The 27,766-nt window shown below is 41.4% G+C and overlaps 1 protein-coding gene across 5 annotated transcripts in view; it reads left to right on the top strand.

Moving 5' to 3' along the window:
- Positions 1 to 27,766, top strand: part of LOC117502014 (receptor-type tyrosine-protein phosphatase U-like) — a 689,797-nt gene that overhangs the window by 608,411 nt on the left and 53,620 nt on the right. For all 5 annotated transcript variants that reach the window (XM_034160998.1, XM_034160995.1, XM_034160994.1 and 2 more), the window contains 6 exons: positions 6,889 to 6,925; positions 15,624 to 15,721; positions 19,143 to 19,259; positions 19,366 to 19,520; positions 24,615 to 24,750; positions 26,937 to 27,086. In XM_034160998.1, coding sequence (XP_034016889.1) covers positions 6,889 to 6,925; positions 15,624 to 15,721; positions 19,143 to 19,259; positions 19,366 to 19,520; positions 24,615 to 24,750; positions 26,937 to 27,086 — 693 coding nt within the window. The remainder of the gene's footprint in view (positions 1 to 6,888; positions 6,926 to 15,623; positions 15,722 to 19,142; positions 19,260 to 19,365; positions 19,521 to 24,614; positions 24,751 to 26,936; positions 27,087 to 27,766) is intronic.

Here is a 27,766-nt window from a genome sequence, read left to right as displayed (position 1 = left end):
GATTAGACAATTAGCATAACGTGACAGCTCAATAACACAAGGTGTGAGGGACACCAAATCCACTGTCATTACTTCATAAAAGTCACCAAAACCAAATTACCTCAGGAAGTGTGCTGAAGAGCGTGAGACCTCACCCAATCCTCCTTCACAGACTGTGGCATCAAACCTGGAGCGGTCTCTGCGTCCATAATGGTGAGATTGTTCTCCTGACGTCGATCTCACACGTCTGCTCACAAGGTCGAGTCTCTGGCAATCACACACTGTGCATTCAAGGTTTAAGTGCAGCAATCTCTGATCAAGACAGAATACACGCTGTGAGTCCTGATGACCTGCACGTGAAAACAAGCCTCAGGTGTTCAGGGTGAGGTCCTAATGCTCAGCCACTCAGTCCTGAATGCATACCACCTGGTGGGAGAAACAGAAAAACAAAAACCAGGCCAGCCAAACACCCCAGCACACAACAAGTAGCTGAGCTCAACTCTGCCCTCAGCAGAAGGGGCCTAGCCACGAGACTACCAAAAAAGTTATTATTCCTTAACACCATACAGTGGTCCAGCCATGAGGCAGAGGTCTTGAAATGGTAAGCAGGTTTGACTTATGGTTTTGATTTATAAATCAAATTAATCTGGATAGGATAACTCCATTCATGTAAACTCTTAAAATGTACAAAGTGAATACATAGCCCATATCTGTTCATTTTAAAATAATGCACTAATTTTGAAGATTTAAACATTAACACACAGATGCCCGAAGGGATTATGGGTAAACGTAGCCTCTGCTCATACTGATTGGTTGACTAATTCATTCTATGTAAAAACCAACACAAGTGAATCAATGTAACGTGTGTTGGTGTTTACAAATAAATGTGCTTTAGTAAAATATGTAAATTTTTTCATTTGTGTAAAAAAAAAGGCATTTGTAAAGCTGAAAAGTCTGTTAAATTGTGATTCAGGTCGATAACCGTGTGATATAACAGGCGTCAAAATGCATAGAACACTGCCATCTACTGGCGACCAGTTATATCACAGTGTGGTCGACCTGAATCACCTGGTTCACACAGCAGGATTTTAAAATTATCTGGAGGTTTCCAAAACCTGAGAGACCACATACATGGAGATGACAAAAAATCTTAGATCTGACAGGTTTGGTCGTACAGTGTGTGGTGTTCAGCCACACGGTAAAAACAACACACATGAACAGATTTCACACACGAACATTCCCAGGTCAGACAGGAAATCTCACAAAATCTCTCGAGATTAAACGTGACTTCAGAGTAAACAAACAGAGATAGTTTGTGCACTATTTAAAACAGAGGAAAAAACAATACAAAAAGAAAAAAAAAAGAGTTCTTTAAAGGAGTGGAGACAGCGCGACCACCGGACTTTCTGGTAAACCATTTTGATTTTAGATTTTGCTCTGTGTGTCCGTCACCTCGCTTTCTGATTGGCTGCACGTCACATTCAGCAGGCTGTGTGCTCGTTTGTGGTCAGAGGACAAACACACGCTGTGATATCGGGCCAAGACAATCCAACATGTTAAATATCCCTGATTTGTGATCGGAGCGCCCCTGACGTCCTTCAGAGCAGATCAGAGCGCTCTGAACACACCACACACGGCAGGAAGATCTGATAAGATTATCTTTAGCATCAACACGATGTCGGGGTGTCCTAAGATGGTCGGAAGGGGAAGATCGGGTCCGATATCAGCCTAATTATCTTGCTGTGTGAACCAGGCTTAACAGATCCGTTGTTATGACACCTCATGGAGCAACTGATCCGTTGTTGTGATGCCTCATGGAGCAACTGATTGATCCGTCGTCGTGACACCGCACAGAGCAACTGATTGATCCGTTGTTATGACACCGCACAGAGCTGCTAATCAATCAGCTGTTACGACACCGCGGAGCGAACCTTAGTCAGGGAGGTGACCAAGAACCCAATGGTCATTCTGTCAGAGCTCCAGCATTCCTCTGTGGAGAGAGGAGAACCTTCCACAAGGTCAAGCAGGGAAAAAAAGAATTTCATCCATTTTGGAATAAGGCTGTAACATAACAAATGAATACCTTCTGGATCCTCTGTATTCACCGTCTTTGCTATGAATCAGAATCAGAATCAGACAGCTTTATTTATCCCCGAGGGGCAATTCAGTTCACACTTACCCACCTTATTGAACAGTTTGAATAATAGGGAAGGAACAAAATAAATACAAGACTTTCCATTACAGCATACCAACAATTGCCCTCCCCTGTCAGTACTCACAGATCAGCAAGATCAGCAATAATGATACAATAACTTGACTGTAAAACACCCTTCAGACTCCAATTTCAGTGCAGGCCATAATCAGCCTCGGCCTACTTCCCAGCATTTAACAGCCTGATGGCTGAAAGAATAAATGAATGAATGAATTTATTCAGTACACACAGATCAACAATAACAAAAAAACATACAAAGAAAGAAAGAAAATAATACAACAATGCACCCATGTGCCCAAAAGGGTGTAGGCAGAAGCAAAACCTTGTAAACAGCCACCCCTTTAACCAAAAATAAAAATTATACATATGTATATAAAATTATACATATACCTAATACGAAGTATAAATTGATCCCTGAACTAAAATTTCAAAAACACAAACATGCAAGCAGCAGTGCACCAAAAACCAGACAAAATCAATCCCAAAATTTCAAAACATGCAAACGGACAAACTCAGCTCAACTTTATTTATAAAGCACTTATAAAGCACAGCCAAAACTGAAACAGAGTGCTGTTCATGACGGTCATTGAGGCTTTTCAAGTTTCAAATCCCACAAAACCTCTGAGAGGTCGCCGCGCTGCGAGATCTCAGTAACACTGAGATCTGCATTGAGACGCTCTGATCACGCTGCACTTTAACCGCTGCACACGGACAACACCATTAACATCGCAACATAAAACTATTTTTATATTGTGCCTAAAACTCTTGTGAATATATTCTCTGGGTTTTTAGACGTTGTTATTGTGTTTATTTTATGTAAACATGTGAGAATCACAGTCTGTCTCTCCGTTATTTTCAGTGGGAGCTGCTGTGAGCTACAATCGCTTCCTGATCATATCGTTCTGGGGGAAAGTGAAGTTTGCTCTTTAACGTCTTGATTATTGTTCTTTAAAACACTGTTTGTCCTCTTTGTTCCAGACTAATATATATATTATGTCTGAAATTTGGTTTGCGTTTATTAAATTCCACACAGATTAAACGTAGCAGACACGGATTATTTGTTAGAATTGTTTTAGCAAGTTTTCAGGGTATCATGCAGCAGTCTTTTATTAACGTGATGAAAAGCATTAAAAAAATGACATTTTTGTAGTATAATATTAATTTACAATTGTCATCATGTGGATTCTCTGTTGTTTTGACTGCAGCGACTCTCTGGCGTGCAAGGGATTATGGGATACGTGAAAACCCAGAATAAAAACAACAAAGCATCCCAACAGCAATAAAAACAACAATAAATAAGCAAAACAACTAAAACAGACCAAGTCTCATATTGTGATAAAAGCCAGTGAATAAAAGTGGGTTTTAAGTTTGGTTTTAAAAACAGACAGTCAAGAGGCCTAATGTGCAGTAAATCATTCCAAATTTTTGGCGCTGCGACAGAAAATGCTCTGTCCCCTCTGAGTGTTTGTTTGGACCTTGGTACCTCAAGGAGCAGCTGATCAGCTGACCGGAGGCACCGTGCAGGGGCGTAGGGGTGAAACAGCTCAGAGAGGGAGGGCGGAGGCCATTTAAAGACAAATAAAAGAATCTTAAAATGAACTTTACAGTGCACAGGCAGCCAGTGGAGGGAAGCCAGGATCGGTGTAAAGTGCTCCCTCTGCTGTACTCCAGTTAGCAGACGAGCAGCAGCATTCTGAACCAACTGGAGATGTGCAAGGGAGGACTGGCTAACTCCAAGATAAAGCGCATTACAGTAATCCAGCCAAGAGGTGATGAAGGCAGGGCTTACTTTCTCGAAGTGCTGATGTGCAAGAAAAGGCTTCACCTTTGCAAGCTGCCTAGCAATCAATGGATGTGTTGGCTCCTGATATGTTTTTTTTTTTTTTTACCAATAATTCTTATAGCTTTCTTTTGAAGTAAAAAATATAGGATTTGTGTTAGTTCTGTAGGTGGTTCCCCAAACTTCAATACAGTAGGTCACGTATGGAACCAGTAATGAATGATATAACGTAACTGAGTGTTGAGGGAGGAAGGCTTGGCCATGATCTTTGACATTTTAGATTTAACATAATTTATGTGTTTTCCAACTGAGATTATCATCAATAAAGACTCTAAGAAATTTACTTTCATTTACGAGTTCAATTTCAACATTGTGTACTCATAAATTTCTACCTAAATTCCTGGGCTAATTACCAAATATGATACACTTTGTTTTACCAGAGTGAAGTGACAAATTGTTAGAATCAAACCATACCTTGAACGTCTGTAGTTCCCTCTCCATTGTGTCCAGAACCTTTCCCAAATGATCCCCACTACAAAACACAGTCGTGTCATCAGCAAATAAAATACAACTTACAAACTTAGAAACTAAATATATGTCATTAATGTATGAAAGAAACAGCAAAGGCCCAAGAACTGAGCCCTGGGGCACCCCACAAGTGCACCTCAAGAATTCTGAATTTATCCCACCCAGTTGAACATTTTGATACCTATTGTACAAGTAATTGGCTATCCAATCATGTCAAAATGAATTGGAGTATCTGTTTGTTTTCCTTGGGGGTGCAAGTGGGTTGCTGATGAGCTTCTCCCCTGAACATAAACACCTGGTCGTCAATGAAATCACACCTGCTGAGACACCCGATCATTAATGAAATCACCTGCTGAGGTGACTGGTAGCAAGGAAAACCTGCAGCGTCTCAGCCCTCCATGGCACATCACTGCTCACCCCTGGTCCAGGCTGATCAGTGATTCCTCTGGCTTTCTGGACCACACGTTCTTCCCAGAGAGAGCTCAGGTCCCTCAGCTGGACTCCATTAATCTTGAAAAAGATTTTTACAATCCGGTTCAGGCAGTTGCTGTCCTTTACGGGTAATCCATGAAACCAGCAGATAAAAGAAAATGTTAAAAGACTTTCAATAAAAGAATAATAAAAACAAGATAAGATGCCTTCAGAAACACTAAAAGAGTTCAGCTTCCGCAACAAGTGAATCCTTTGTTGTCCACGTTTAACTATTGACTCTGTGTTCTGAACAAACTTTAAGTCAGAGTCAAACACAGTTCCAAGGTACTTACAGGAATCAACAATTTGTACATGTTCACTGTGGATGATGTGAGTTGCTGGTGGAGGCCCCTGGCCGGTCCTCCTGAAGTCGATTATCGCTTCTTTTGTTTTTTGAACATTAAAGTCCAGGAAGCTGTCATCAAACCATTTAACAAACATCAACAAAGCATCACCATGGACTGACTCAGAACGCTGAAGAATAGACAGCAGAGTTGTATCATCTGAGAACTTCACCAGACAGCCAGGTTCTTTAGACAGCTCAGGAGGTGATACATGAATGTTTCCAAGTTACTGAATATGTTTTGGACTAAATCCTTCAGTCACGTGAACAGCATGGTGCTGTACAGTCAATCTGTCTGGAGAAAGCAGTTCTATAAAACTGAGTGACTGCCAGCCTTGAAGTCTTCTTTGCTGAAAATGAGTCCAAGAAGCCTCACAAGTCTGGGATGAAGATGGGCTGGGTTTTTTTGTTTTTGTTTGGTTTTTTCCATTCACTTGCTTCAACCAAACTCAGATTTTTAATAATTTTTATTTGGTGCTTGGAGCATATCTGAAGAAATCATCCAAACATCATCTCTGTTTTTGGATGATAACTTTTTCATCTTCATGTTTATTCCTTCCCATTGTGACTCTGCATGGCTTGGTGTTTTTTTTTCTGCTTGGCTGCTTTTGTGATATGTGGTTGCCACAGTGAGAGACAAGAAACCGGTCAGCCTGGGGAACCTCGGCCACAGATGCTTGCGGGTACGAGGGTCTTTCGGAGCGAGAGCCATCCGTCTCTGAGGTGTGACAGTTATGGAATGTAATGTGTGTGTGGCGCCTGGCTAAACAGAACGGCCTATATGTGTGTGTGTGTGTGTGTGTGTGTGTGTGTGTGTGTGTGTGTGTGTGTGTGTGTGCTGAGTATTTGTTTGCTGTGTGCAGCACTTTGGAAAAGAGCAGTGAGAAGGGAGCCAAATCTTAATTCCAGGGCTTCATCACATGTTGCTGCTTTGCAGGACCCAGGCTGGTGGAGGGCCAGCGCACCGCTAACAGCCTGTCTGACCACATGCACGCTGCATCATAACAGCGCTAATGCTAAGCTGAGCAGAAAGGATAGAGCACGATCAGTCGGTACCGCTCACGTAGAATTACTCCCAAAGCTGAGGATCCCTCGCTCGTCAATCTACCTTTGATCAGCAGCCCTGGCTGCGTGCAACGCACCGATAGCCTGCCGCCTTTGAAATGCACCGCTCCTACACCGGCTCAGAGGCGGACGCAGGAAGGAACTGGAGTTAATGCCTCTTCTCTGTGCATTATTATTCAAGTGAGATAAATCAGGCGAAGCTGAGGCTGAACAGCCGCATAATGTGTTTTATGCAGCGCGTTGGTGCACTCAGTCGAAAGCACTGCACATATTAGTTTTCCTGGCCCCTGAAATGTCTTAGGTCAGGAACAGAACTGGAATTTAGTGAAGCGCTGGCGTCACACCTCGCTCTGGTATGAATAAGAGATGATGCTAAAAATGGAGAGAGTGAAAGGAGAGTCACAGGTCTCTGAGTCTCACTTTTTCACATTATGTGCTTTCATAATTATTCTCTCTTCTTTCCTTGTTTTTTTTTTTTTTCTTTCTACCACCTCTGTCACTGTCTCACAGGGCTACCAGAGATCCAACCACTTCATCGCCACTCAAGGTGAGTTTTCTTTACAGAGTGCCGTCGTTTCAAACAGCAAATTCGATGCTCGTTTCTCACTTCAACTATGATCTCGTACAAAACCAACTGAAACTTTAAAGCTGTCGTAGTGACAAATATTCAGTTTCAGTGCACAGTAACTCAGTTATTGGAATCAATTACCTAATGTGTTTTTTTTTTTAAAGAGAAGACCTCTGGATAAATTTTTAATTAGCAATTTTCACCCAAAAATGCCAAAGCATTTCCTCACACAAAGTGGCAGGTGGAAAATGTCACGGAAACGAGTCTTCATCTCTGTGGCAGTGACGCTATGACTCGACCCTGACAGTGTTCCCATTGACAGGTGCCCCTGCCCTGTGAAACACCTGTCCAAACTTTGTTTGGCTTTTTCAGCTGATCGTGCAAGTTTTTAATTCACGTTTCTCTGTTTGTAATGTGCCAGATATTAATAACTGAGACAATAAGCTACAATTTAGAAACATATTTCATAGTCAAACTTCAAAAATGAACTTAGCTTTAAACATGGGGAAATTCAGGAAATTGTGTGGAATTAATGTATTACAATAATACTACAACTGTGTAAACTCGCTGAGCACATATTACAATAAGTACAGCATTTCTGATCACATGACCCATGGTGTAATTTGGTACAAACTGAAAAGAATCTACTGAGATATCCTGATATCTATATTTTCTATCAAATATGTCCAGGCTGAATTTTCTACATATTGCAGCTCCTGATGGAAAACTTTTTCTTCTTCTGAAACATGACAGAATGTTAGATAATATCTGTGCTAATTCCTTATTTTATGTTAGTGATCAAGTATTAGCCTTTGTTATTTGATTGTAAGTCTCTGAGATCTGGTTTAAAGTTTAAACATAAGAGTTACGTTTCACTTCCATCATGCATCTGCAAGTTTCAGATACAGGGAGGGCTTCCCCTATCTGTGAGAGCCAGTAACATATAGACTAAACCACACCTACTGTAACGCCCTCGTTGTATAAAAAGTGTTGTGTGAGCCATCTTTGTCATCTTTTCACAAGATGGACACGGTGAAGGCCCAGGCCTGTTTTCAACGTCACCTTCAATAAATTCAAAATAAGGAATATATCGATGTGGTTCTTTGTAAGAGCTGGGAGAAATATCTTCCAGAAACTTGTGTGTGCTGTTCCTATTGTCATTTCCAAGAAAAGCGCCTGTTCACAGCACAGGAGGAATAGTTTTTTTTCAGAAACCATTGCACATTTGAAATCGAGTCTGCCAAATGTGACAGAGCACAATAAGACCCTGTTCAGAACCGGGTTCCCAGTTCAGCTCAAGTGGGAGCCGGTTCGGTTTTTCACAATCTGAATGGAGCAAATTGGATTTAAACCAGATTGTTTTCTTAAATCTCAAACGGATGAGTCAGATTTGAGTGGGATTCGCTATGGTCTGAATGTAAATGCAAGTTGAATCTGGCTAGCTCAGGACCATGACGTCAAACCATGTCCATACGCTCACATGCCTTCTCCAGTAAAGCAAACAACCTTCTTTCTTTTCTTTCTTTTGCAGCAATTCTCCTGGATCACAAATAAGATCCAGTCTTTATAACAATAACATCCTGGACATGTCCATCAGATGTGGATCTGTTTGTGGTGAAAGTGCTGAACTTGTAGAGAGATTCACTTATTTTGATGGTGACATACATGTCTCTGGGTCCTCAGCTTTTGAGATCGAAAGGCACCTGGAAAAAGTTAATGGAGTTGTGAAGTCGCTGGTCACAGGTGTTTGGTGATGCCGATGTCTTTGCAGGGAAAACAAGGTCTAAGTCTTTTGGGTCCTGGTGTCTTACTGAATGCTTGTAAGTCTTGGACACTAACTAGCAGCCTAAAGGGACAACTGGATGTCTTTTGGTATAAGGTTACTTTGGAGGATCCTTGAGTACTGCTGGAATGACTGGTCAAACAGTTGGATACCTAGGGAGACCAACATGAGGAGGATGATGCATTGTGAGGGAGCGGCAACTTCAGAATTTTGGCCGTGTGGCATGTCCCTCTGTGCCTGAGTGTTGAGGACCCTGGTGAGTGGAGAAGGACAAGTGGACATTTCACTCGGCTGTGGCATGTAGATGGTTACTTTGGGGATGTCAGGATGGACCAGTTGCCTGGACGGTTGCTATCCAGGAGCCAAAGGGGTTCCATGGTGTTGTTTATGCAGCGTAGTGCAGCACCAGCATGTGCTCCCAGACTTAACTTGGCTTGAACTTGGACATACTTTGATAATTCCTTGCATTTCCTTGGAGCCTGTAACTTGACATACTTTACCATCACCAGCAGAAGTGAAGAGACGGTGCTGACTTTACACTGTGGGTGTGCTGTGGTTGTTTTTGCACCTTAGGGGCAGAAGTTCACCCGGTGATGCACCAGATCACATTCGTGGGCAGCTGTGTTCTTCATACACGGGTTTGTCACGGTTACAGGCCATGATGTTCCAGGAAACTGATAAAGGGGGTTCATGTTTGCAGAGTGAGTGCAAACATAACCTACGTTCCGTGGTGACGTATGTGGAATACGCACTGCTAACATGGTGACTCCCAGATACGGCTTCATATTGACTCTTCACAGTGTCTGTAGGAAACCTCTGGGGGAGGTCACGCTGGATTTGTCCAGTCTGTGTTCAGTCTGTAGTTGTGCTCCAGGTCTGTGTTTCTTTTGCAGTAAATTTCAGTCTGTTCTTTCCACAGCATACAGCTGACTTATTTAAAAAGAGTCGCTGAATTATTCATCTGTAAACAACAAGTGTTGCATCATGTTCACATGCGGGTTTGGAGGATGCGGCACTGTTTTTGGTCCGTCTCTGAGCAACACTTGGTAACAACTGACTGTAAGTGTCAGTCAGCACTGCAGATGTCTGTGAAGCTCTTCTGTCGTCTCGTCATCCTTCCATCTGCATCTGAGGTGCAGCAGCAGCCCTCTGAAGTCACTCTGATGCACGCTGCAGTCCCCGAGCGGCGCGCAAAAACACACACCCACACACACACACACACACACACACACACACATGCACGCACAGGCACAGTGTCAAAGAAAAGAGAGACAGAGCGAGACATTTTCTTTCTTCTCTCTTGACTCTGATCCTATTTATTCAGTGAAAATGTTTTCCACTTCCTAATCCCCCTCTGATTTCTCTCCATCTCACTTTGGTTTCAGGTCTCATGCTTCACCACAGCAACCAATGAAACGTTTCATATTTTCCTCACAAACGCTTTTTAGGTATAAGAAGTGAGATGTGTTGTTCAAGCAGCAGTTCTGTGTTGAAAAATGCTGTTAAAGTTAACAGTGTGAAAATGGGACTAAAAATAGTTTATTCAATGGAATTCATAAAGCATTTTCTTCATTGATCAAAATCGAATTACTCGCCTAATGTTCAGCGATCCAGTATTTACGGTGGCTGTTATACGCTGTCACAAAACACTTTATCCTTTATGGCACAAACATTTCCAACATTACAGAGTTTTAACATTTTTTTCGAGGTACAAACATTTCTACTGCATGAAAACTAGAGTGTGAAGTAGATCATGACTACAGCGGCGTCCTGTCCTAATCTTAGTTCTAATCTTTGGTTTGGCAAATGCTAGCTTTAGCAAATGCTAGCTTTAGCAAATGCTAGCTTTAGCAAATGCTAGCTTTAGCTAGCTCTCCTTAGTTAGCTAATGTTACTGAAGGCCAAAGGTACAAACTAGCTTTAAATGAGCATTTATCCTCAGGCACTTGACACAATCTAATCCAGAACCTCTGAATGTAATAAAGCAGAGTTTATTAAAATAACTATTTAACTCGTGACTTCAACAGTATCCTTTGGTTTGTGTCACCAACCGGAATGTAGACGTGAGTCAGTCAGCGCAGTGATGCAGTGAATCAGGCGACGTGACGTTCAGCTCAGCTAATGAAATGGTTTGGTCCACATGATTGTTAAAACTTGATTGTTAATCTAATTAAGCAGCTTGTTAAAGGTGATTGGAGCATTTTTAAATTTTGACCCCTGTGTAATTCTTCATTGACCCCTACCTGACTGACTATTGAAAATTCAAGTGGCCAGTACGTTTTTTCAAAAGAGTTATGTCTAAGGAGTATTTGTGCCAAATTTGGTGCTTGGATCACCATTTAAAGGGTTTCTCTGTACATATTCTCTTATTTTCTGCGCTATTGTACTTGATTTACCACTCTACCCACTGCTCAACATTATTGAAATAAAAGTTACATTCATAATTATTTCACATGTGCACATAAAGTATTCTATAACTTAAGGTGAAAATACTGTTTTGTGTCAGATATGATTTCATTGGCAAGTACAGTGATGCTTTTTGAAGAAAAATGAACATTTATCATGTGTTATGCTCATTTTCCACTTCTGCAGTCATTTATTTTACAGTGAGGTCCACGGTGGAGCAGTAATGAGGTCATTGACAGCTTTCCAAAAAGTATTAACCCTCCGGAGTCATTTGATGAGGAGACACGTCAAAGTCACATGACTGAATTAAGCGGTCATACCATCCAATCCCCCACATTCTGAGTTTACATTTGAATGTGTGTTGAAAGTGCAGACATCAAATTATATACTAATTTTTAAATTTTGTTGATAGGCCTAATAAAATTTGAATAATGATTCATAATTTTTGGCAGGCTTTTTCCTGAATATTACAGTAATGCATGGAATGGCACGTCCTGTGATTGCTTCATCCAGCACACACGCAAATGAGAGTTCTCTCCCTCTTTTCTCCTCTCTGGCTGGAGCAATTACAAGGGGAAAAAGCATGACTTTCCCTTTATCATTTGGTGGAAAATGCACAATCTAAACCAATCAAAAATTGTCATCACCCACATATTTGGCTGGTGGAAAATCACATGACATAAACCACTCAAAACCACTAACCCTATGTGGATTGATCAACATTCCTATGTGAGGGGTGTGCTGAGGAAAAAAGCCATGAAAGACAAACTGAGGTGCCAACGCTGCCTCCAGAGGGACAAAAGGAGGAATGACAAAGTGTCAGGCCCTTGACAAGACAGAAGTTTTGTGTTTCAGAAGAATTATTTTTCTGTGTGGCACAAATAATTTGTGTGGCATCTTATTGTTTTGTAAAATAGTTGTACAAAAATGCCTGATGCATTTCCTGCATTTTAATGTAAATAGTTGTATATAACTTTGTTTTTTGCTACATTGTACATATGTTTTTGAAATTTACAATTTATATTTACATTCTAAGTTAGAAAAATAGTTGGTTAAACATATTTGTAGTTTTCATAGTTAAAAAAATTATCTTCAGATTTTAGGTTTTTGCGTGAATTTAGGTTTGTTGTGTTTATTGTGTTAATACAGTATGTCAGAATGAAAGAAAAACAGTAAAGTCACACAGGTGAGGTTGTGCTGAAAAAAATGACATCAAACAAGGCAAAATAAACATTTTTTTTAGGTAAATTATGAAGGAAAAATCAAAAGTAGTCAAAAACGGCCAATTATACCCAGTTGAATGCAGACAGGTGTGCACGTGTGCAGTATGCACTCAAGCTGTCACTTTTCTGCCAGATCGTTTTCTGCATGTAAAGTGCTCGTGGTCGGCTGTCGAGGCAGTTTGAGGCTTGATGAGATGGAGAGCAGATGTGGTTCTGTAGGAGGCAGCAGGTGCTCCGGGCTAACTCTCTATTATGTCCAGAGATGAGTGTGTAGGAGGAGGTGCGTGGGGAGGAGAAAAGTCAAGCACACTCTGAAAGCTGAAGTCCAAAGCAGCAGTGTGTTGTGCTATGCATGCAGAATCAGTACCCATCCTCCGTCCCTCTGCCGGCCGCCCCGTCCCCCCACCCGTGCCTTACTGCTGCTGCTGAAAAATTCATAGCTCATATCACCAATACTCACATAAACCAGTGCAGTGAGCAGTAACAGACGGAGCTGAATAATGCTCTGAGAAGGTGGTTAAAGGAGCCTGCTCACGTGTACGGATTAGAACACACAGAGGCTGGAACTAGCTTCCCTGAAGTCAATTTAAAGTAGAGCTCCAGCTCTCTGTGGGACAACAGAGAGAGCGGCTGTCAGACGATGCAGATGTCCAAGGAAAGGCCCTCTCCTCCTCCTCCTCCTCCTCCTCCTCCTGTATTTGTCAGCCTTCGTAGGTTTTGTCCTGCAGTGTGTAGTCAAGCACACACCTCATCATTGTGCTTCTTCACACAACTGTGGAAGAAAATGCACCAAAAAAGATCTCCAAAGCCCACAGAGCTGTGACCTTTTTAAATGCAAACAGGAAATATATAATAGAGATGATAAAGATTAACAGCTCCATCAGCACAAAACCGCAGCAGTGAGAACGATAAGGCACAGGCTTATATTGGAAAAAAAACAACATCTAGATGAGCTGACAACTGCCATGACCTCCTGGAGGTGGACTCCAGAATCTGCTCACATGGTGACTGACTTCATCCAACGCACTGCTCCATTTGCGGAAAAGAAAAGATGCTGTTATTTCAGTGAATCACGCCAATTTAGTTCCATTCTGATTAGCCAGGTGGTGGTGAAAATAGGACGTGGTCACACGGCAACAGCCGAACAAAGGATAAAGAGTCAAAAAGTCAGAAATCGTTGAGGGAAGGGGGGCGAATGATCCTGCACCTTTGTCATCACTGAGAAGTCTGTGAATCAACAGTGCAAAAAGGATTGAAACAAAAGCGAAACTAACTAAATGACGGCTTCTTGTGAAATTTTGTGGAGGGCTTGCTGTTGACATGTATGTTGGTCCTGAGCCACATCTTGTTCTGGTTCCAGGGCCAGTTTTAAGCTTTTTATAATGTTCAATAGGTCACTTACAATATTTGATCATTTTCTCTTCTTTAAAAAATTTGATTTAAAGCAGACATGTTCCCCACAAAAGACCACGGTCTGTTCTCACAACAAATATGGAGTAAAACATGGAGTTATTCAGGTAATTTTAAGGTAACTTGAGTTAGTCTGACTATAAATGTCTCATGGTGTGCATTCGTTAGTGAATTATGCAAAGAAAGATCCACGCAAATTGTTACCTTTGTTTTGTTAAGGTTGTGCAGTGTATTCTTTCATAGAGGGTAATGGGGTCAAGGCCCCCCAGTACCAAGTCTATAACTGTGGTTCATGCTGAGCAAACGGACAAAGAGGAAGAAGTGTTTTATGGTGCCAGCAACAGTTCTGAGGTGATGAAGTTGAGTGTTAATGTAAACACACTGTAATCTCAGTAATGACACGTCTGGGTGTGAACACAGATCTTTGTTCAGTGGTGTGAACAAAGGTCCTGCCATCACAGAAAGCAGGATCTTTGTTCACACCACTGAGTTCTGACAGTGGAAAGACAAACCCAGATGGTCTCCTGACCCGGTCAAGCTGTGCACAAACAATTCAACTTCAACAACGAATGACGAGTGCATACGGTGCGCTCCATCAGGTGGGAATGCGTCGTTTCACCCAGTGCAGCACACCGACCCGCTGCATGGTGACAGTACACCTGACAGGTGCTTGAGCCTGGACACTGTAAAATAGTAGGGTGATTCTTAGACTACGGGCACTTATTATGTCCTTTGATCATATTGTATGAAAAACAGAAAAAAGGGGAAATTTCACACTTTTATAGTTATCTTTACAATGAAAGTGTGTTAAGAAATTTGTTCTAGTAGTCTATGATGACTTTTTCACCTTTTTTCAGCATCATTATATGCAAATATTGCCGTTTTGTGCTTGTCCCACACCCAGACTTTTGATCTTCAATGATAAAAATGAATGGTAAAGAAACGTTTTTTCTAATGTTTTAAAATATCTCTGAACAAAATATCAGTAAAATAATCAAAACATAATTGGGGTATTCAATGTCATACAACTGTTGTGATTTTTTTAAACAAAATGTAGTTGTCCCACACTATTGCCGTAATTTCCACCACAACACTGTAATGTCCCTTTAAACAGTTTGTATGAAAGATTATTTGGGTAGTTTCTATGGAGATAAACAGTGACATCAGAGCACATGTATATAGCGCCAAATCACAACAAACAGTTGCCCCAAGGCACTTTATACTGTAAGGCAATGGTGTGGTGGAAATTACATTTACAAGGCCAATAGTGCCCGTAGTTCAAGAATCACCCAGTAACAGTTAGAAGGAAATCCATGGAGCCATTCAGCCAAACACCAAATAACTTTGAAAAGTGTGCTTGTTGTCCAACACACTTACATATCACCATCATCAAACAACTGTGAGGAGAACCAGTGGAGGTAAAAGTGAACGGACCCATTGACAAAATGACAGCAGCAGATACAATATGAAGGAGGAACGAATGATACGGACACGCTGTAACGAAACCGACAAACGCGTCGTCTTCTCCGAACGGGTTTGATTTGTGTTGGCAACCGACGCCTCTGAAAGCAATACAGGAGCTTGTTTGCACAACAGCTGAGGATTTGTGGGTGTATTGAAATGACATTCCTGCACAGTATTATGCGAACGCAGAGCGGGCGATAGTTCATGAATGACACATTGTTACTTTATTCCCTGGCACGGATTACACAGTGCCTCTACATTGATGGTTATTGCTGCTATTCTCTCTGACTTATGGCTCATCTCTCCATCCTCCTTATCCTCCTCTTTTTCTGTTCTTCCACATTCTTGCTCCCCCCCACTTCTCCTCTGCTGTATATCACCTCCTCCACAGGCCCTAAGCAGGAGATGATCTACGACTTCTGGCGGATGGTTTGGCAGGAGAACTGCTTCAGTATTGTCATGATCACCAAGCTGGTGGAGGTGGGCAGGGTAGGTTTCCCTTCCCTTTGTCCTTTGACCTCTCAAGCAACTGGTAAAGATGGATGGAGTGAATGCATTTTTGCAGCTCTCTTCATCATATCACAAGCAGGGTTCTAGCTAGAACCATTTTAGTGCAGGGTAAATTACGTGATCGCAGCTCATAGCTGAGGGTGCAGGGGTCCCCGGTGGGGGTCAAGGGGGCAGAGCCCCCTGAAGCTTTTGGGTTTTATACGTCTAAAATGTCATTGGCAAACCCTGTTTTAACCAATTTTAAGTGGTTTTAGATGCATTGAAAGCAAGAATAATAGACAAAAAATGACATGTTGTAATATTTGTAAGTTAATAAAGTAAATAATGTTGAAAAGCTTAAAAACACATTCATATTTGATGGGCTATTTGATGAGTTTTTCCTGTCATGACAGTTTTTTCCAACGTTTGAGTGGTATTGCATTACTTAAAAACACACACACACACACACACACACACACACACACACACACACACACACACACACACACACACACACACACACACAATATAATCACTAATTGTCTTGTTTGAACAAGAGCTGGACTGATTTGATCCTCTCCTCCTCCTCCCCTCTCTCTCTCATGCTCTCTCACTCCTGCTCCTCCCGTCTCCCCCCCCCCCCCCTCACTGTCAATGTTTAAACTGTAAAGTAAACCATAAACTTCTGAATGTGTCAGCATCTACGGACACTGACACTCTGGATTATTTTAATGAAACATTTTAATGGAGTTTTTTTCCTTTAGGTCAGAGCAGAGAGAGACGCACAGTGTCCTCGCTCTGACTGCTGATCTCTCTGATGTTTGCGGCAGAGATATGAAGAAAATGAGAAATATATTTCTTATTTCTTTAATTATTTGGTTGAAATTGGAAAATAAAACAAAAGTATGACACTATAAGCTTGAAATATGATCAAATTGGTACATTTTTCAGAAACATTTGAGTTCATTTTTTAGAAAATCTATGCCAGGTGGGAGAGGAAATTTGAACCAGAGAGCCGGGAGGAAATTTGCAGTGCTGGGTGGTACCGTCTAGCACCACCCAACGCAGCTAGAACTGCTTCAGTATTGTGATGATCACAAAGCTGGTGGAGGTGGGCAGGGTAGGTTTCCCTTCCTTTTGTCCTTTGACCTCTCAAGTCACCGGTGAAGACGAATGGAGTGAGTGCATTTTTGCAGCTCTCTTCATCATATCACAAGTGGTGGTGCCCTGTGTGGCTGAAGAAAATGACGGCATCTGACTGATCACGCTCTGGTCCGGTGGCTGTGCTCCAAGGTCGGGCAGTAGAATAAACCGCAGACTGCTGCTATATTAATTATTTCTGCTTGTGCTGAATAGAGAAGGCTTCTGTTTTTATATGGCTTCTGTTATTGTATGGCTTTGCCTTACAATATAAAGCACCTTGGGGCAACTGTTTGTTGTGATTTGGCGCTATATAAATAAAATTGATTTGATTTGATTTGATTTGTTTCAAAATTTCAGGTGTATTCATCACCGCCAACAAAGTGAGCAGAGATGATCTGAGTCTGTCTCCCATCACCAGAGGGAGGACAATTAACAAATCCTCCAATCTGAAGTTTTTATATACACAAACATGTTGGTCAGTTTTGAGGTTATCATGGTCCCTGGGTAACAAAGGTCATTTGTTACTAGAGATTGTAGTTACTAGACATTAACATGATATGTATCAAAACTAAGCCCATGTTGAACTTTGATCCAAAATCTGATTTACTCTAGTGCTGAAAAATCTCAGTTTTCATTCTGAAGTTTGGTAGACAGTCCTTGTCTGGTCACGGTAAACTGGACATTCAGACTGAATCATTGTGGGTCCCCTGGGGCTCCCGACAACAGCACATGTTCAGTTTACTGCAGATAAACTGCTCAGTAACTTTTTCTGTAATTTTGCATTCAGATTCATTGGGAGGCTGAATACAGATGAAATTAAACAAACAACAACAAAACTCATTGCACTTGAATCATTCCAAGGGCCATTAAAAGGGCACAAAATAAAAATATAACACAATGCTAAAGTACCCTTGCACTGTAAAAAAAAAAGGAACTGCTGTCTCAAGAAGAATATGTGATGTAACAATTTGCATAGATTTTTAAAGTTATTTCAACTTAACTAAAGATGTCTTGTGGCATTAATTAAAGTTGAAATAACTAAGTTGAAATAACTTTAAAAAAATCTTTGCAAATTGTTATATCAGTTTTTCTCATTGAGACATCAGTTCCTTTTTTAGAGTGTGGCAGTATCAGCATTGTCTCCTTTATAATGTGCAGTCATTTAATTGGTATCCAAAGTTGGTGTCCAAAGTGTGTGTGTGTGTGTGTGTGTATATATGCATGTATGTATGTATGTATGTATGTTTCACTTTAAACTGCTTCCCTGAAATCTAAGTCTGAACTCAGCTGGTGGAGTCAGTTGCTGCAATGAAAACTGCAGCAGCTGAGAGCTCTGTGTGTGATAGTGGAGATGGAAGAAAGGACAGAGCTGCAGTGTGCAGAAGCATCTCCTCGGCTGCCTTATTGACATGCAAACCTGTTCACAGTGTTCATATATCTAAATTGATGCATGCACGACAGCTATAATTTCAAAATTAATTGCACCTTCAGGCATTTGCTTATATCAGGAACAGCAGTAACTCAGGAACCACCTGTAAATGTGCAACAATATATATGAAAAATCACTGTATAAAACTGTCTTCTGTTGCCAAAAGGGATTGTTTTGCAGCTGTTTTGCCACAACATTCCCACGGCCCAAAAAACACCATGATATCACACTTTATTCTATGAAACTAAAACAACACATGCACCAAAAATAAACAGATGTCTAGAAAATATCAGCTTAGAAAATGTCAAATATGATGTTAAAACCGACCCCTGAAATGGCCTTTTTGTCTTTCACCCTGGAAATGTGGCGCTGTGACTGTGAAGCCTGAACCACTGTAAGATAATGTAGTCATGCTGATGCTTTGTATGTGAGCAAAGTGTAGCATTTTTAGATCAGAAAATTGAGTCCATAGGCTGAAGCAAAAACACAAAAAATGTTGATGGTGCAGAAACCACTGCATCGACAAAAACAGAAACTTGACTGCAGATAGATGGTGGGCTGACTGGTTGCAGAATAGTTGCACCAGCCTCTTCTGTAGTGTGTGTCCTTATGCCAGTTTAGAAGATATAAACAGAACTCCAAAATGCTTCTAGAAATCCAGTTTTACCCCCGTGTCCAGTTGTTTACTGTCTCAAAAAGGACAACAGAGAAGACTGCAAACACAACAGTTTGTCTTTTAGCAAAGGTAATGTGTAATTTGTCTGGTCAGTGCCCAGCGGGGTGTGTGTTTGTTGTTGAGATAAAGCAACTTTGTGTCTGTCAACTTTTACGGACTGTTTGTTTGTACAGATGAAATGCTGCAAGTACTGGCCTGATGACACTGAGCTTTACGGTGACATTAAGATAACACTACTGAAAACAGAGACACTGGCGGAGTACACTGTGCGCACCTTTGCCATGGAGAGGGTGAGTCATGCAGTCAGTCCAGGTCACGTCAAACTGCCGTCTGAAATTGTGATTCAGTCTCATTTTATTTGTGGTACCACAAACATTTCTGCTTTGGCTCTACTAGAGAGGTTACCCCGCCAAACACGAGGTGTGCCAGTTCCACTTCACGTCTTGGCCTGAGCATGGTGTGCCATACCATGCAACAGGCCTACTGGCTTTCCTACGGCGGGTCAAGGTCTCAACTCCTCCAGACGCTGGTCCCGTTGTGGTCCACTGCAGGTAACATTTTAGCTTGTCCAAGACTTGAACCCTTAATCCTGTGGTCACATTAGATGTTAGAGATTGCTGTCATTCATTTTCAGTCAGAGTGGATGTTGAACAGTGACAGGAGACAAATGTTTGCTATGCCACAAGCTAGCATGACATGAAAGTGTATTTCATGCAAACGATGAATGAAGTGACACAGTGACTGCCAATCTGAGTGAAGGCAACTTGACATTTGTTGGTTGGTTGCTTAAAAAAATAATCCAAGATGGCAGAATACACAGGTGTATTTCTGTATAAATCTAATTTTAAAGCCTCTGAGGTTACTGCAGACCTGACAGGATTCATCAGTCTGTCTGTCCTCCATCATCCCAGACAGCAGATTCAAATCTGGACATTTTCTGTTTTCATGTGACCCAAATCCAGAATGAACATGTTCACGCTGCAGACAAAACAGCAGGAAAAAAAAAAAGAATTTTGATCTAAAACTTCAGTAATTTGTCATTTCTTTACCTGGAATATTGTCCTGGCAAAGCATTAAATTCATTTTAGAAAATTGAACAAATCTGAATACAGATTAAACCTTCAATAAAGACTTTGATAAAAGCCAAGACTTTTTTTCTATGTCAAATGCAGCATAACTGTGAATAGATTTTCCCCATGTGATACAAGCAGGTAAGAAATAAAAACCACTGGTTTCATTATAGCGATTGTACACACACACACACACACACACACACAAAACTCTCCCCCACAAAAATATGGCTGACACACTGTGTGATGGAAATAATCTGTCAGTGTGTCTGTCCCTCTATGTCGTCACCATGTGGGTTGATCAGCTCATCCCAGACAGTGATGTTGGTGCAGTCATTTTAAGGGACTGACAGAGTGAGTGGTTACCAGCTGCCTTTGGACCAGGGGGGTGCACTGTGACTGTAGGTGGACCAGATTGTGGTCAGACTTCCCTAGAGAAGGGAGAAGTGTGACTCTGTATGCATCCCTCACATTAACATACAGCAAGTCAATTGTCCTGTTGGTTCTTGTTGGACAGTCCACAACCTGGTGAAATGCAGTTAAAGTAGAGTCCAGAGTTGCATGATTAAAATCCCCACAAATGATTGCAAGTTATTTTCATTCATATTGCGCCAAATCACAACAAAGTTGTCTCAAGGCGCTTCACACAAGTAATGTCTAACATTACCAACCCCCAGAGCAAGAACACAGGCAACAGTGGTAAGAAAAAAACTCCCTCTGATGATTTGAGGAAGAAACCTCAAGCAGACCAGACTCAAAGGGGTGACCCTCTGCTTGGGCCATGATACAAACACAAATAACAAAACAATTCACAAAACGAATATACAGGAAATGTTGCTGGTGCACAGGACAGGAGGATTTCAGAAACAGATACCACACCCAGCTCTGGATGGAGCTGCACCTCAAACAGAGCGAAAGAAAAACAAAACAGAATCAGGCATCAGAAAGAGAACAAATACAGTATCATTTATCAGCATTAAGCAACGAGAAAAACAGAAGAAATACTAAAATGATCACCGGCCACTAGCTCTAAGCTTCACTAAAACACCCAGAATTTAGATAAAGTTGAATTTTCCCATAATGCCTTTCGGCACGTCTGTTTAATGTCAAACCCTCATAATTTGTGCATGACTTTAAAACTAAAACATATAGTTGATATTTTCACTTTCTAAAGATGACAGAGTTGCCATTAGTATTTTCAATAAACTGTCCAGAATTAGTTGATTTTAAATGAAACCATGAGTGAAAGGTGCTTAGTGCTTCACGGCTCCTGCCCACTCTGAGTATCGGCACGTTGAAAGTTAATTATGTTTTTTCTTCTTTGCAATAGCAGCTGCTCCACCCACTTTTAGTGGGGGAGGACTGAGCTACTGACAGTAGTCTGTTTATTGCAAAGCACACGACAGAAATTAACATGTAGGATTTTAGGTTTTACAGATGTTATTGACCGTTCATCTTTATCTCTCTGCCAGCAAAAAAAAAAAAAAAAAAAAAAATCTTAGCAGACTGAAAGTTATGGGAACTAAATTTAGCAGAAGCTAATTGGTCTGCTGATGGTTTTCAAAGTTACCTGAAAAGTTAAACCATGAACAAAAATCTTAGCTTTGCTAATTAGCAGTTAGCGAAACAGTACCCACCACTGGATCTACATTACTAATCCAAATAAGAAATGTTCATTAACTTACAGATCAGAAATGATCATAGTTGATGTTGAGATGTTTTCATTAAAAAGGTTTTTTTTTTCTGTTTTGTCATCATTCCATAGTTGCAGCAGGTATAGAGCAAAGATGTATTTACTGTGCAGTTTCACAGACTGAGTGAATGCTTTATCTTTATATGCGAGTCCATGTTGGATCTTCAGACTTCAGCGTCTTTTCTACCAACATAATAAAAAAACTCTGTTTTGAGTGACTAATTTCAATTTGATGCCCACACTTTCACACCTCTCCTTTACACGATGTGAAACTTGTCACAAAACTGCCAAACAAATTTGTAAAGTGCTTTTCAGTGCCACAGAAATACAGACTTCACTTTGTTCCACCTGCATAGGAAGAAGAAGACCCCACCTGCATGGGAAAGGGCCCCTTGTGTTTATTGCAACACTAACATGATTTGCAGAGACGATGCACACAGTTTTCTAGATGAGAGCCCTGCTTACACAGGCAGAGGTCAGGAACACAGCAGGTCAGTCCTACAGGCAACGTGTCTTTTTTGAGGGAGTGGTGGAAGACTTGTCCAAAAAAATACAAGCAGAGAGTCCATGCACAGATGAATTCTCTGAGGTCGATCCACTCTGTTTTTCATCTTGTTTCTATTAATAAATCAGCGATGGGATGTCACACAGAGACTTCACTTGACCACTCTCTGAAACTACAGAGTGTCACCTCAAGTTTCAATCCCTGTTCTAGATGATCTTTGGATCACAGCCAATCCTGGAGCCTAGAGAAGGTCACATGGGTGTCTCTCCCACCTCCCTCTCTTGCTCTCTCTGTTCTATTTCAACAGGCTCATTCAGAGCTCACCGTTGGTAAATGCATTTCTAGTAGAGAAACAGTTCATCCACATAAATAAAGGTGTATTTTCAATAAAAATTCAACAAATTTTCTAAATATATATACATTTTTTTCCATACGTAGAGCCAAAATATTTGTGGATACAGTGTTCTATACAAATATGTCACACATTGTCCAAAAGCTGAGGTTGTTTGGAACATTGTGATATGCAACATGTGGGCATCATAAAAAAAAGGACCTTACAATGGGTATGACTGAAAGTTTGGTAAAATCTACAGAATACGCTCGACTCTAGAAGGGTAATCACACTATGCAATGCAATTCCTGAATTGGCAGGCGAGACTCAGGACACTCAGGACTATGGAAGCACAGGTCAGCAACACAGACGCAAACACTCAGAAACAACAGCGCAATCACAGCTCAGGTGAGAAAGTATCACTTTGTGAGAGGTTATAAAGACCAGCAAACAGTTAAGTGCAGAAAATGTAAAACCAGTAACAGGACGTAAAACTACACAGAACACAGAAGAGATGTCAGACTAAAAGCACAGATAATCTAACATGGGGGTGATTTACTAGAGATCGTGGAAAGAAGTAACACACCGAAGAATCACAGTAGGCTGTGAGGCAAACTAACGCTTTGGAGAATTATGAGAGAGCAATAAAACCACATGAAAGGTTAGAGGTTTTACGAGGGCTGTCAATAAAGTAATGGTCCTTTTTATTTTTTTCAAAAACTATATGGATTTCATTCATATGTTTTTACGTCAGACATGCTTGAACCCTCGTGCGCATGCGTGAGTTTTTCCACGCCTGTCGGTGACGTCATTCGCCTGTGAGCACTCCTTGTGGGAGGAGTCTTCCAGCCCCTCGTCGGAATTCCTTTGTCTGAGAAGTTGCTGAGAGACTGGCGCTTTGTTTGATCAAAATTTTTTCTAAACCTGTGAGACACATCGAAGTGGACACGGTTCGAAAAATTAAGCTGGTTTTCGGTGAAAATTTTAACAGCTGATGAGAGATTTTGAGGTGATACTGTCGCTTTAAGGACTTCCCACGGTGCGAGACATCGTGCAGCGCTCTCAGGCGCCATCGTCAGCCTGTTTCAAGCTGAAAACCTCCACATTTGTTTCAAGCTGAAAACCTCCACGGGTCCGCGGTGCAGCGGCACAGGAAAAACACCTCCGTGTTGATAACCATTTGTAAAATCCAGGCGGCTTTTGATGGCTTTCAGTGGAGTGAGTATATGAGAAATTGTTTAACAGCTGGACATGTTCCAACTTGTCCTTAAGGCTTCCAGCAGAGGTGTTTTTCCTGTGGTGGAGCGTTGCGGCGGCTGCGAGCCGACGCTGCAATCCGTCCACACGTCTTTCATTAAAAAAATCTCCTTTAACAGTGGAATATCCGGATAAAATGCTGAAACCGACTTCTTCTGAAACTTCTCTGTTCTCTCACGACGTCCTGGATCAATAGAGCCTGAAATGTGGAGGTTTTCAGCTTGAAACAGGCTGACGACGGCAGCTGAGAGCGCTGCGCGACGTCTCGCACCGTGAAAAGTCCTTAAAGTGACAGAATCACCTCAAAATCTCTCATCAGCTGTTAAAATTTTCACTGAAAAGCAGCTTAATTTTTCGAACCGTGTCCACTTCAATGTGTCTCACAGGTTTAGAAAAAATTTTGATCAAACAAAGCGCCAGTCTCTCAGCAACTTCTCAGACAAAGGAATTCCGACGAGGGGCTGGACGACTCCTCCCACAAGGAGTGCTCACAGGCGAATGATGTCACCGACAGGCGTGGAAAAACTCACGCATGCGCACGAGGGTTCAAGCATGTCTGACGTAAAAACATATGAATGAAATCCATATAGTTTTTGAAAAAAAATAAAAAGGACCTATACTTTATTGACAGACCTCGTATGTTGCCAGAACATATTGGTCACTCTATTTTAAGACTTTCTTCTTTAGCTACACACTTTTGTTTTATTCTCAGGTGGAGTTTCTCTGTCATTGTTAAAAGCTCACTGTGGAGTCTTTCACTCGTTGATCCGTGTCTCTTCTTTGTGCCAGTATGGGGGCAGGCAGGACCGGCTGCTACATTGTGCTGGATGTCATGCTGGATATGGCTGAGTGTGAAGGAGTGGTGGACATCTACAACTGTGTCAAGACCCTGTGCTCCCAGCGCATCAACATGATTCAGACTGAAGTGAGTAGGAGGGTGGAAGTTTCACTGCTTTGAGTGTCAAAAACAACACTGTTCACACGTCCACAGGTTTGATGTTCACACTCTGAAACTGCTGCTAACTGATATTTAAAAATAAAAACACACATTAGGGGGGAGAACCCTCAACGATCATCTGAAACACAAATGAGAGCATCTCTTTCTTCTAAAGTAAGGGATTCTGGAGTTTTTACTTCACACTGAACAATTGTGGTGAATGTAGATGAACAACACTGCTGCCTTTTGGGGTCTGTTCACTAAACTAGACAAACTAAACTAAACTAGACAAACTAAACTAAACTAGACAAACTAAACTAAACTAGACAAATGCACCAGTGCTGCTTGTTCACATCTGGATGCATTTCATGGAAAACCCAACATTGTACACGGAGTCTGTGGAAACAATGTAACAGTTTGAAACTCAGTACCATCTGGAACCCAAACCATGTTCACTTAGAGGGAATCATGGGAACAGGTTTCTAGATCTGATTAACAGCCACCCCAGCACTTTGGGAGATGAACACCGTATTGTAAGTCAGGTAACATCCACGTGCACACCTCTGACTCATGATGTCACGACAACACTCACAACAACTCGCAGAGCAACAAAATGACCAGAGGTGTTGGTTCCAAGTCACATGTGGACACTGGATAAGTTGGTTATATGTGCTGACAACCAAAAACAGTTTAGAGTGAAGAGAAAGATAGATGGATGGATAGATAGACAGATTCAGTAGTAATAATAAAAATAATCATATCCATGAAATATATCCTTTTTTATCATCTTTGTTATTGCCATACTAATACTAGTAACACTAACACTACTGATACTATTCTGTTAAGATTATTAACTACCGACAAGAGTCCTGCACTGCTGTGTCCCTGGATGGAGAAGCAGAGGATGACAGGCAAAGACATGGATGAATAAGATACAGGAAGACCTTAAGATGCATGGAAGAAGCTGTGCAACTAACTCAGGACAGGATGACGTGGAAAAATCTCATGTCAGCGGCCTCATCATTTGAGGATTGACGAAATGGCAGAAGAAGAAGAAGAAGTCCACCAAATATCCATCAAGAATTTTGTGACAACTTTCCATTCTTGAAACGTCAAATGAGAGGAGCTGAAAGAAAGAAAACAGCTGAAAGAACCCAACTTAATACTGGAAAAAGAAAGTGTCAGATGCACACGTTGTTGGTCTGGTCTGGTCTGGTGAGCACTGCTCAGTGAGAGGCGTAGCATCAAACCACTGACTGGTTTTAACATTAGATCACATGTAGAAATCTGATTGGAATTACTTTTCAGACCACTTTCAAATGTGGTTTGAATGAGATTTGCAACTATAGGATTTCATGTTTTGTTTTGGGTTTTTTTTTGGCTGTTCAGACTTTCAAAAATCAGTTTTGACTGACAGTTAAAGTGATTTCAGCCCCTTCAGAAGGGAGCCAGCCTGGCACACTGGAAGTACCCTTCACAAAATTCCTTGGCTTTGGAAAGCCAAAGGTGAAAAGCCGCCAAACTGCAGACCGGCCTGATAATGAAAACTGTACAAGTGCAAACTTCCACTTTTGAAACAAGATTTAACAGCAACATAACTATTTTAGTTATACGACATATGCTCTCAAATTATACTGTTTGAAGTAGAAAAAAATGAACAATGTGCAGTAAATACCAAAACAATAGTTATCTTTATTTAAATGTCATCTTTTCATCTTTCATCCTCAAAGGAATGACATATTTGTGCATTAAACAGATGCTAAATAAATTGGAGACGGTGCAGTTTTCAGCCTGTGAATCGGAACGTGTTCTTGCCTCTTTGATCTTTTGTTTTGACTGCGTGTCAGAACAAATTTTCTCCTTTTCTTCATTAATTGCGAGCTCATGACACTATATAAATATTGTGTGTGGGCTGTGTTTGATCTCCGCTGATGCGTGCTGTCTGCAGCCCCCACGCCGCTCCTTTATGCACAATTTACTGCTAAAGGAACAATGGCTGAATGTGGGCACAGTGATGTGTAGGGGCTTCCACAGTTGTGACTATTAGTCAACATTTAGCGGCGGTAATTAAATTCAGTATTGTTGGCCAGCTAACAGCGTTGAGGCACTGAAGTGCAGTCAGTGTTTTGTATGTCTGTACCGTGGTGAACGTGTCTGTGCTGAATGTCTGACAGGAGCAGTACGTGTTCATCCATGATGCCATCCTGGAGGCCTGTCTGTGTGGAGAGACTGCCATCCCTGTGACTGAGTACACGCTCACCTACAAGGACATGCTGAAGGTAGACTCTCAGAGCAACACCTCGCAGCTCCGAGAGGAGTTTCAGGTAAAACACAAATACATTTATTGTGTATGTTTGTGTGACTGACGTCGTGATTCATCATTTTATACATCATCAACAGCACACACACAGCTTCTGCACTCATGTTTGGTGAAAAGAGCCAACAGTCTGAGGTGTATATCCTCAAATTGCCAAACTCCAAATGGAGGTTTATCATGTGATCCTTTGATAGTGGAGCAGGTAGCTGATTGGATAAGGAAGTGACCTGTTACCGCATGTTACCTGCCCGTGTCCTTGGACAAGGCGCTAGGTCTCAGTGCACCCATCTGGAAATGGGTACCATCCCCGACTAGAGACGTAAGAGGAAATAGGGGAAATAGGGGAAATCCCTAAGTCCTAGGAACAGCTAAGTTAAACAGGAAATCCCAGCCTGAATGGAAACTCACTAAGGGCCCTTGGGCAAGGTCCTTAACCCCCTGGTTGCTCCCAGTGTGTAGTGAGCACCTTGTATGGCAGCACCCTGACATCGGAGTGAATGTGTGGCATTATTGTAAAGCGCTTTGAGCCTCTGATGCAGATGGAAAAGCGCCATATAAATGCAGTCCAATTTAGTCCAACTGTTTTGAGACAAATCCTGGATTCATGATTTGGATTCTGTTATTGAGAATAAATTACTTATTGTAGTCATTAATTAAATGATTTATTTTTCAACTATTTCCTTTTGT

Source organism: Thalassophryne amazonica, chromosome 20 (assembly GCF_902500255.1).
Source record: "Thalassophryne amazonica chromosome 20, fThaAma1.1, whole genome shotgun sequence".
NCBI lineage: Eukaryota > Metazoa > Chordata > Actinopteri > Batrachoidiformes > Batrachoididae > Thalassophryne > Thalassophryne amazonica.
The sequence above is the reverse complement of the archived record's forward strand: the minus strand, read 5'-3'. Positions and strand labels throughout refer to the sequence as shown.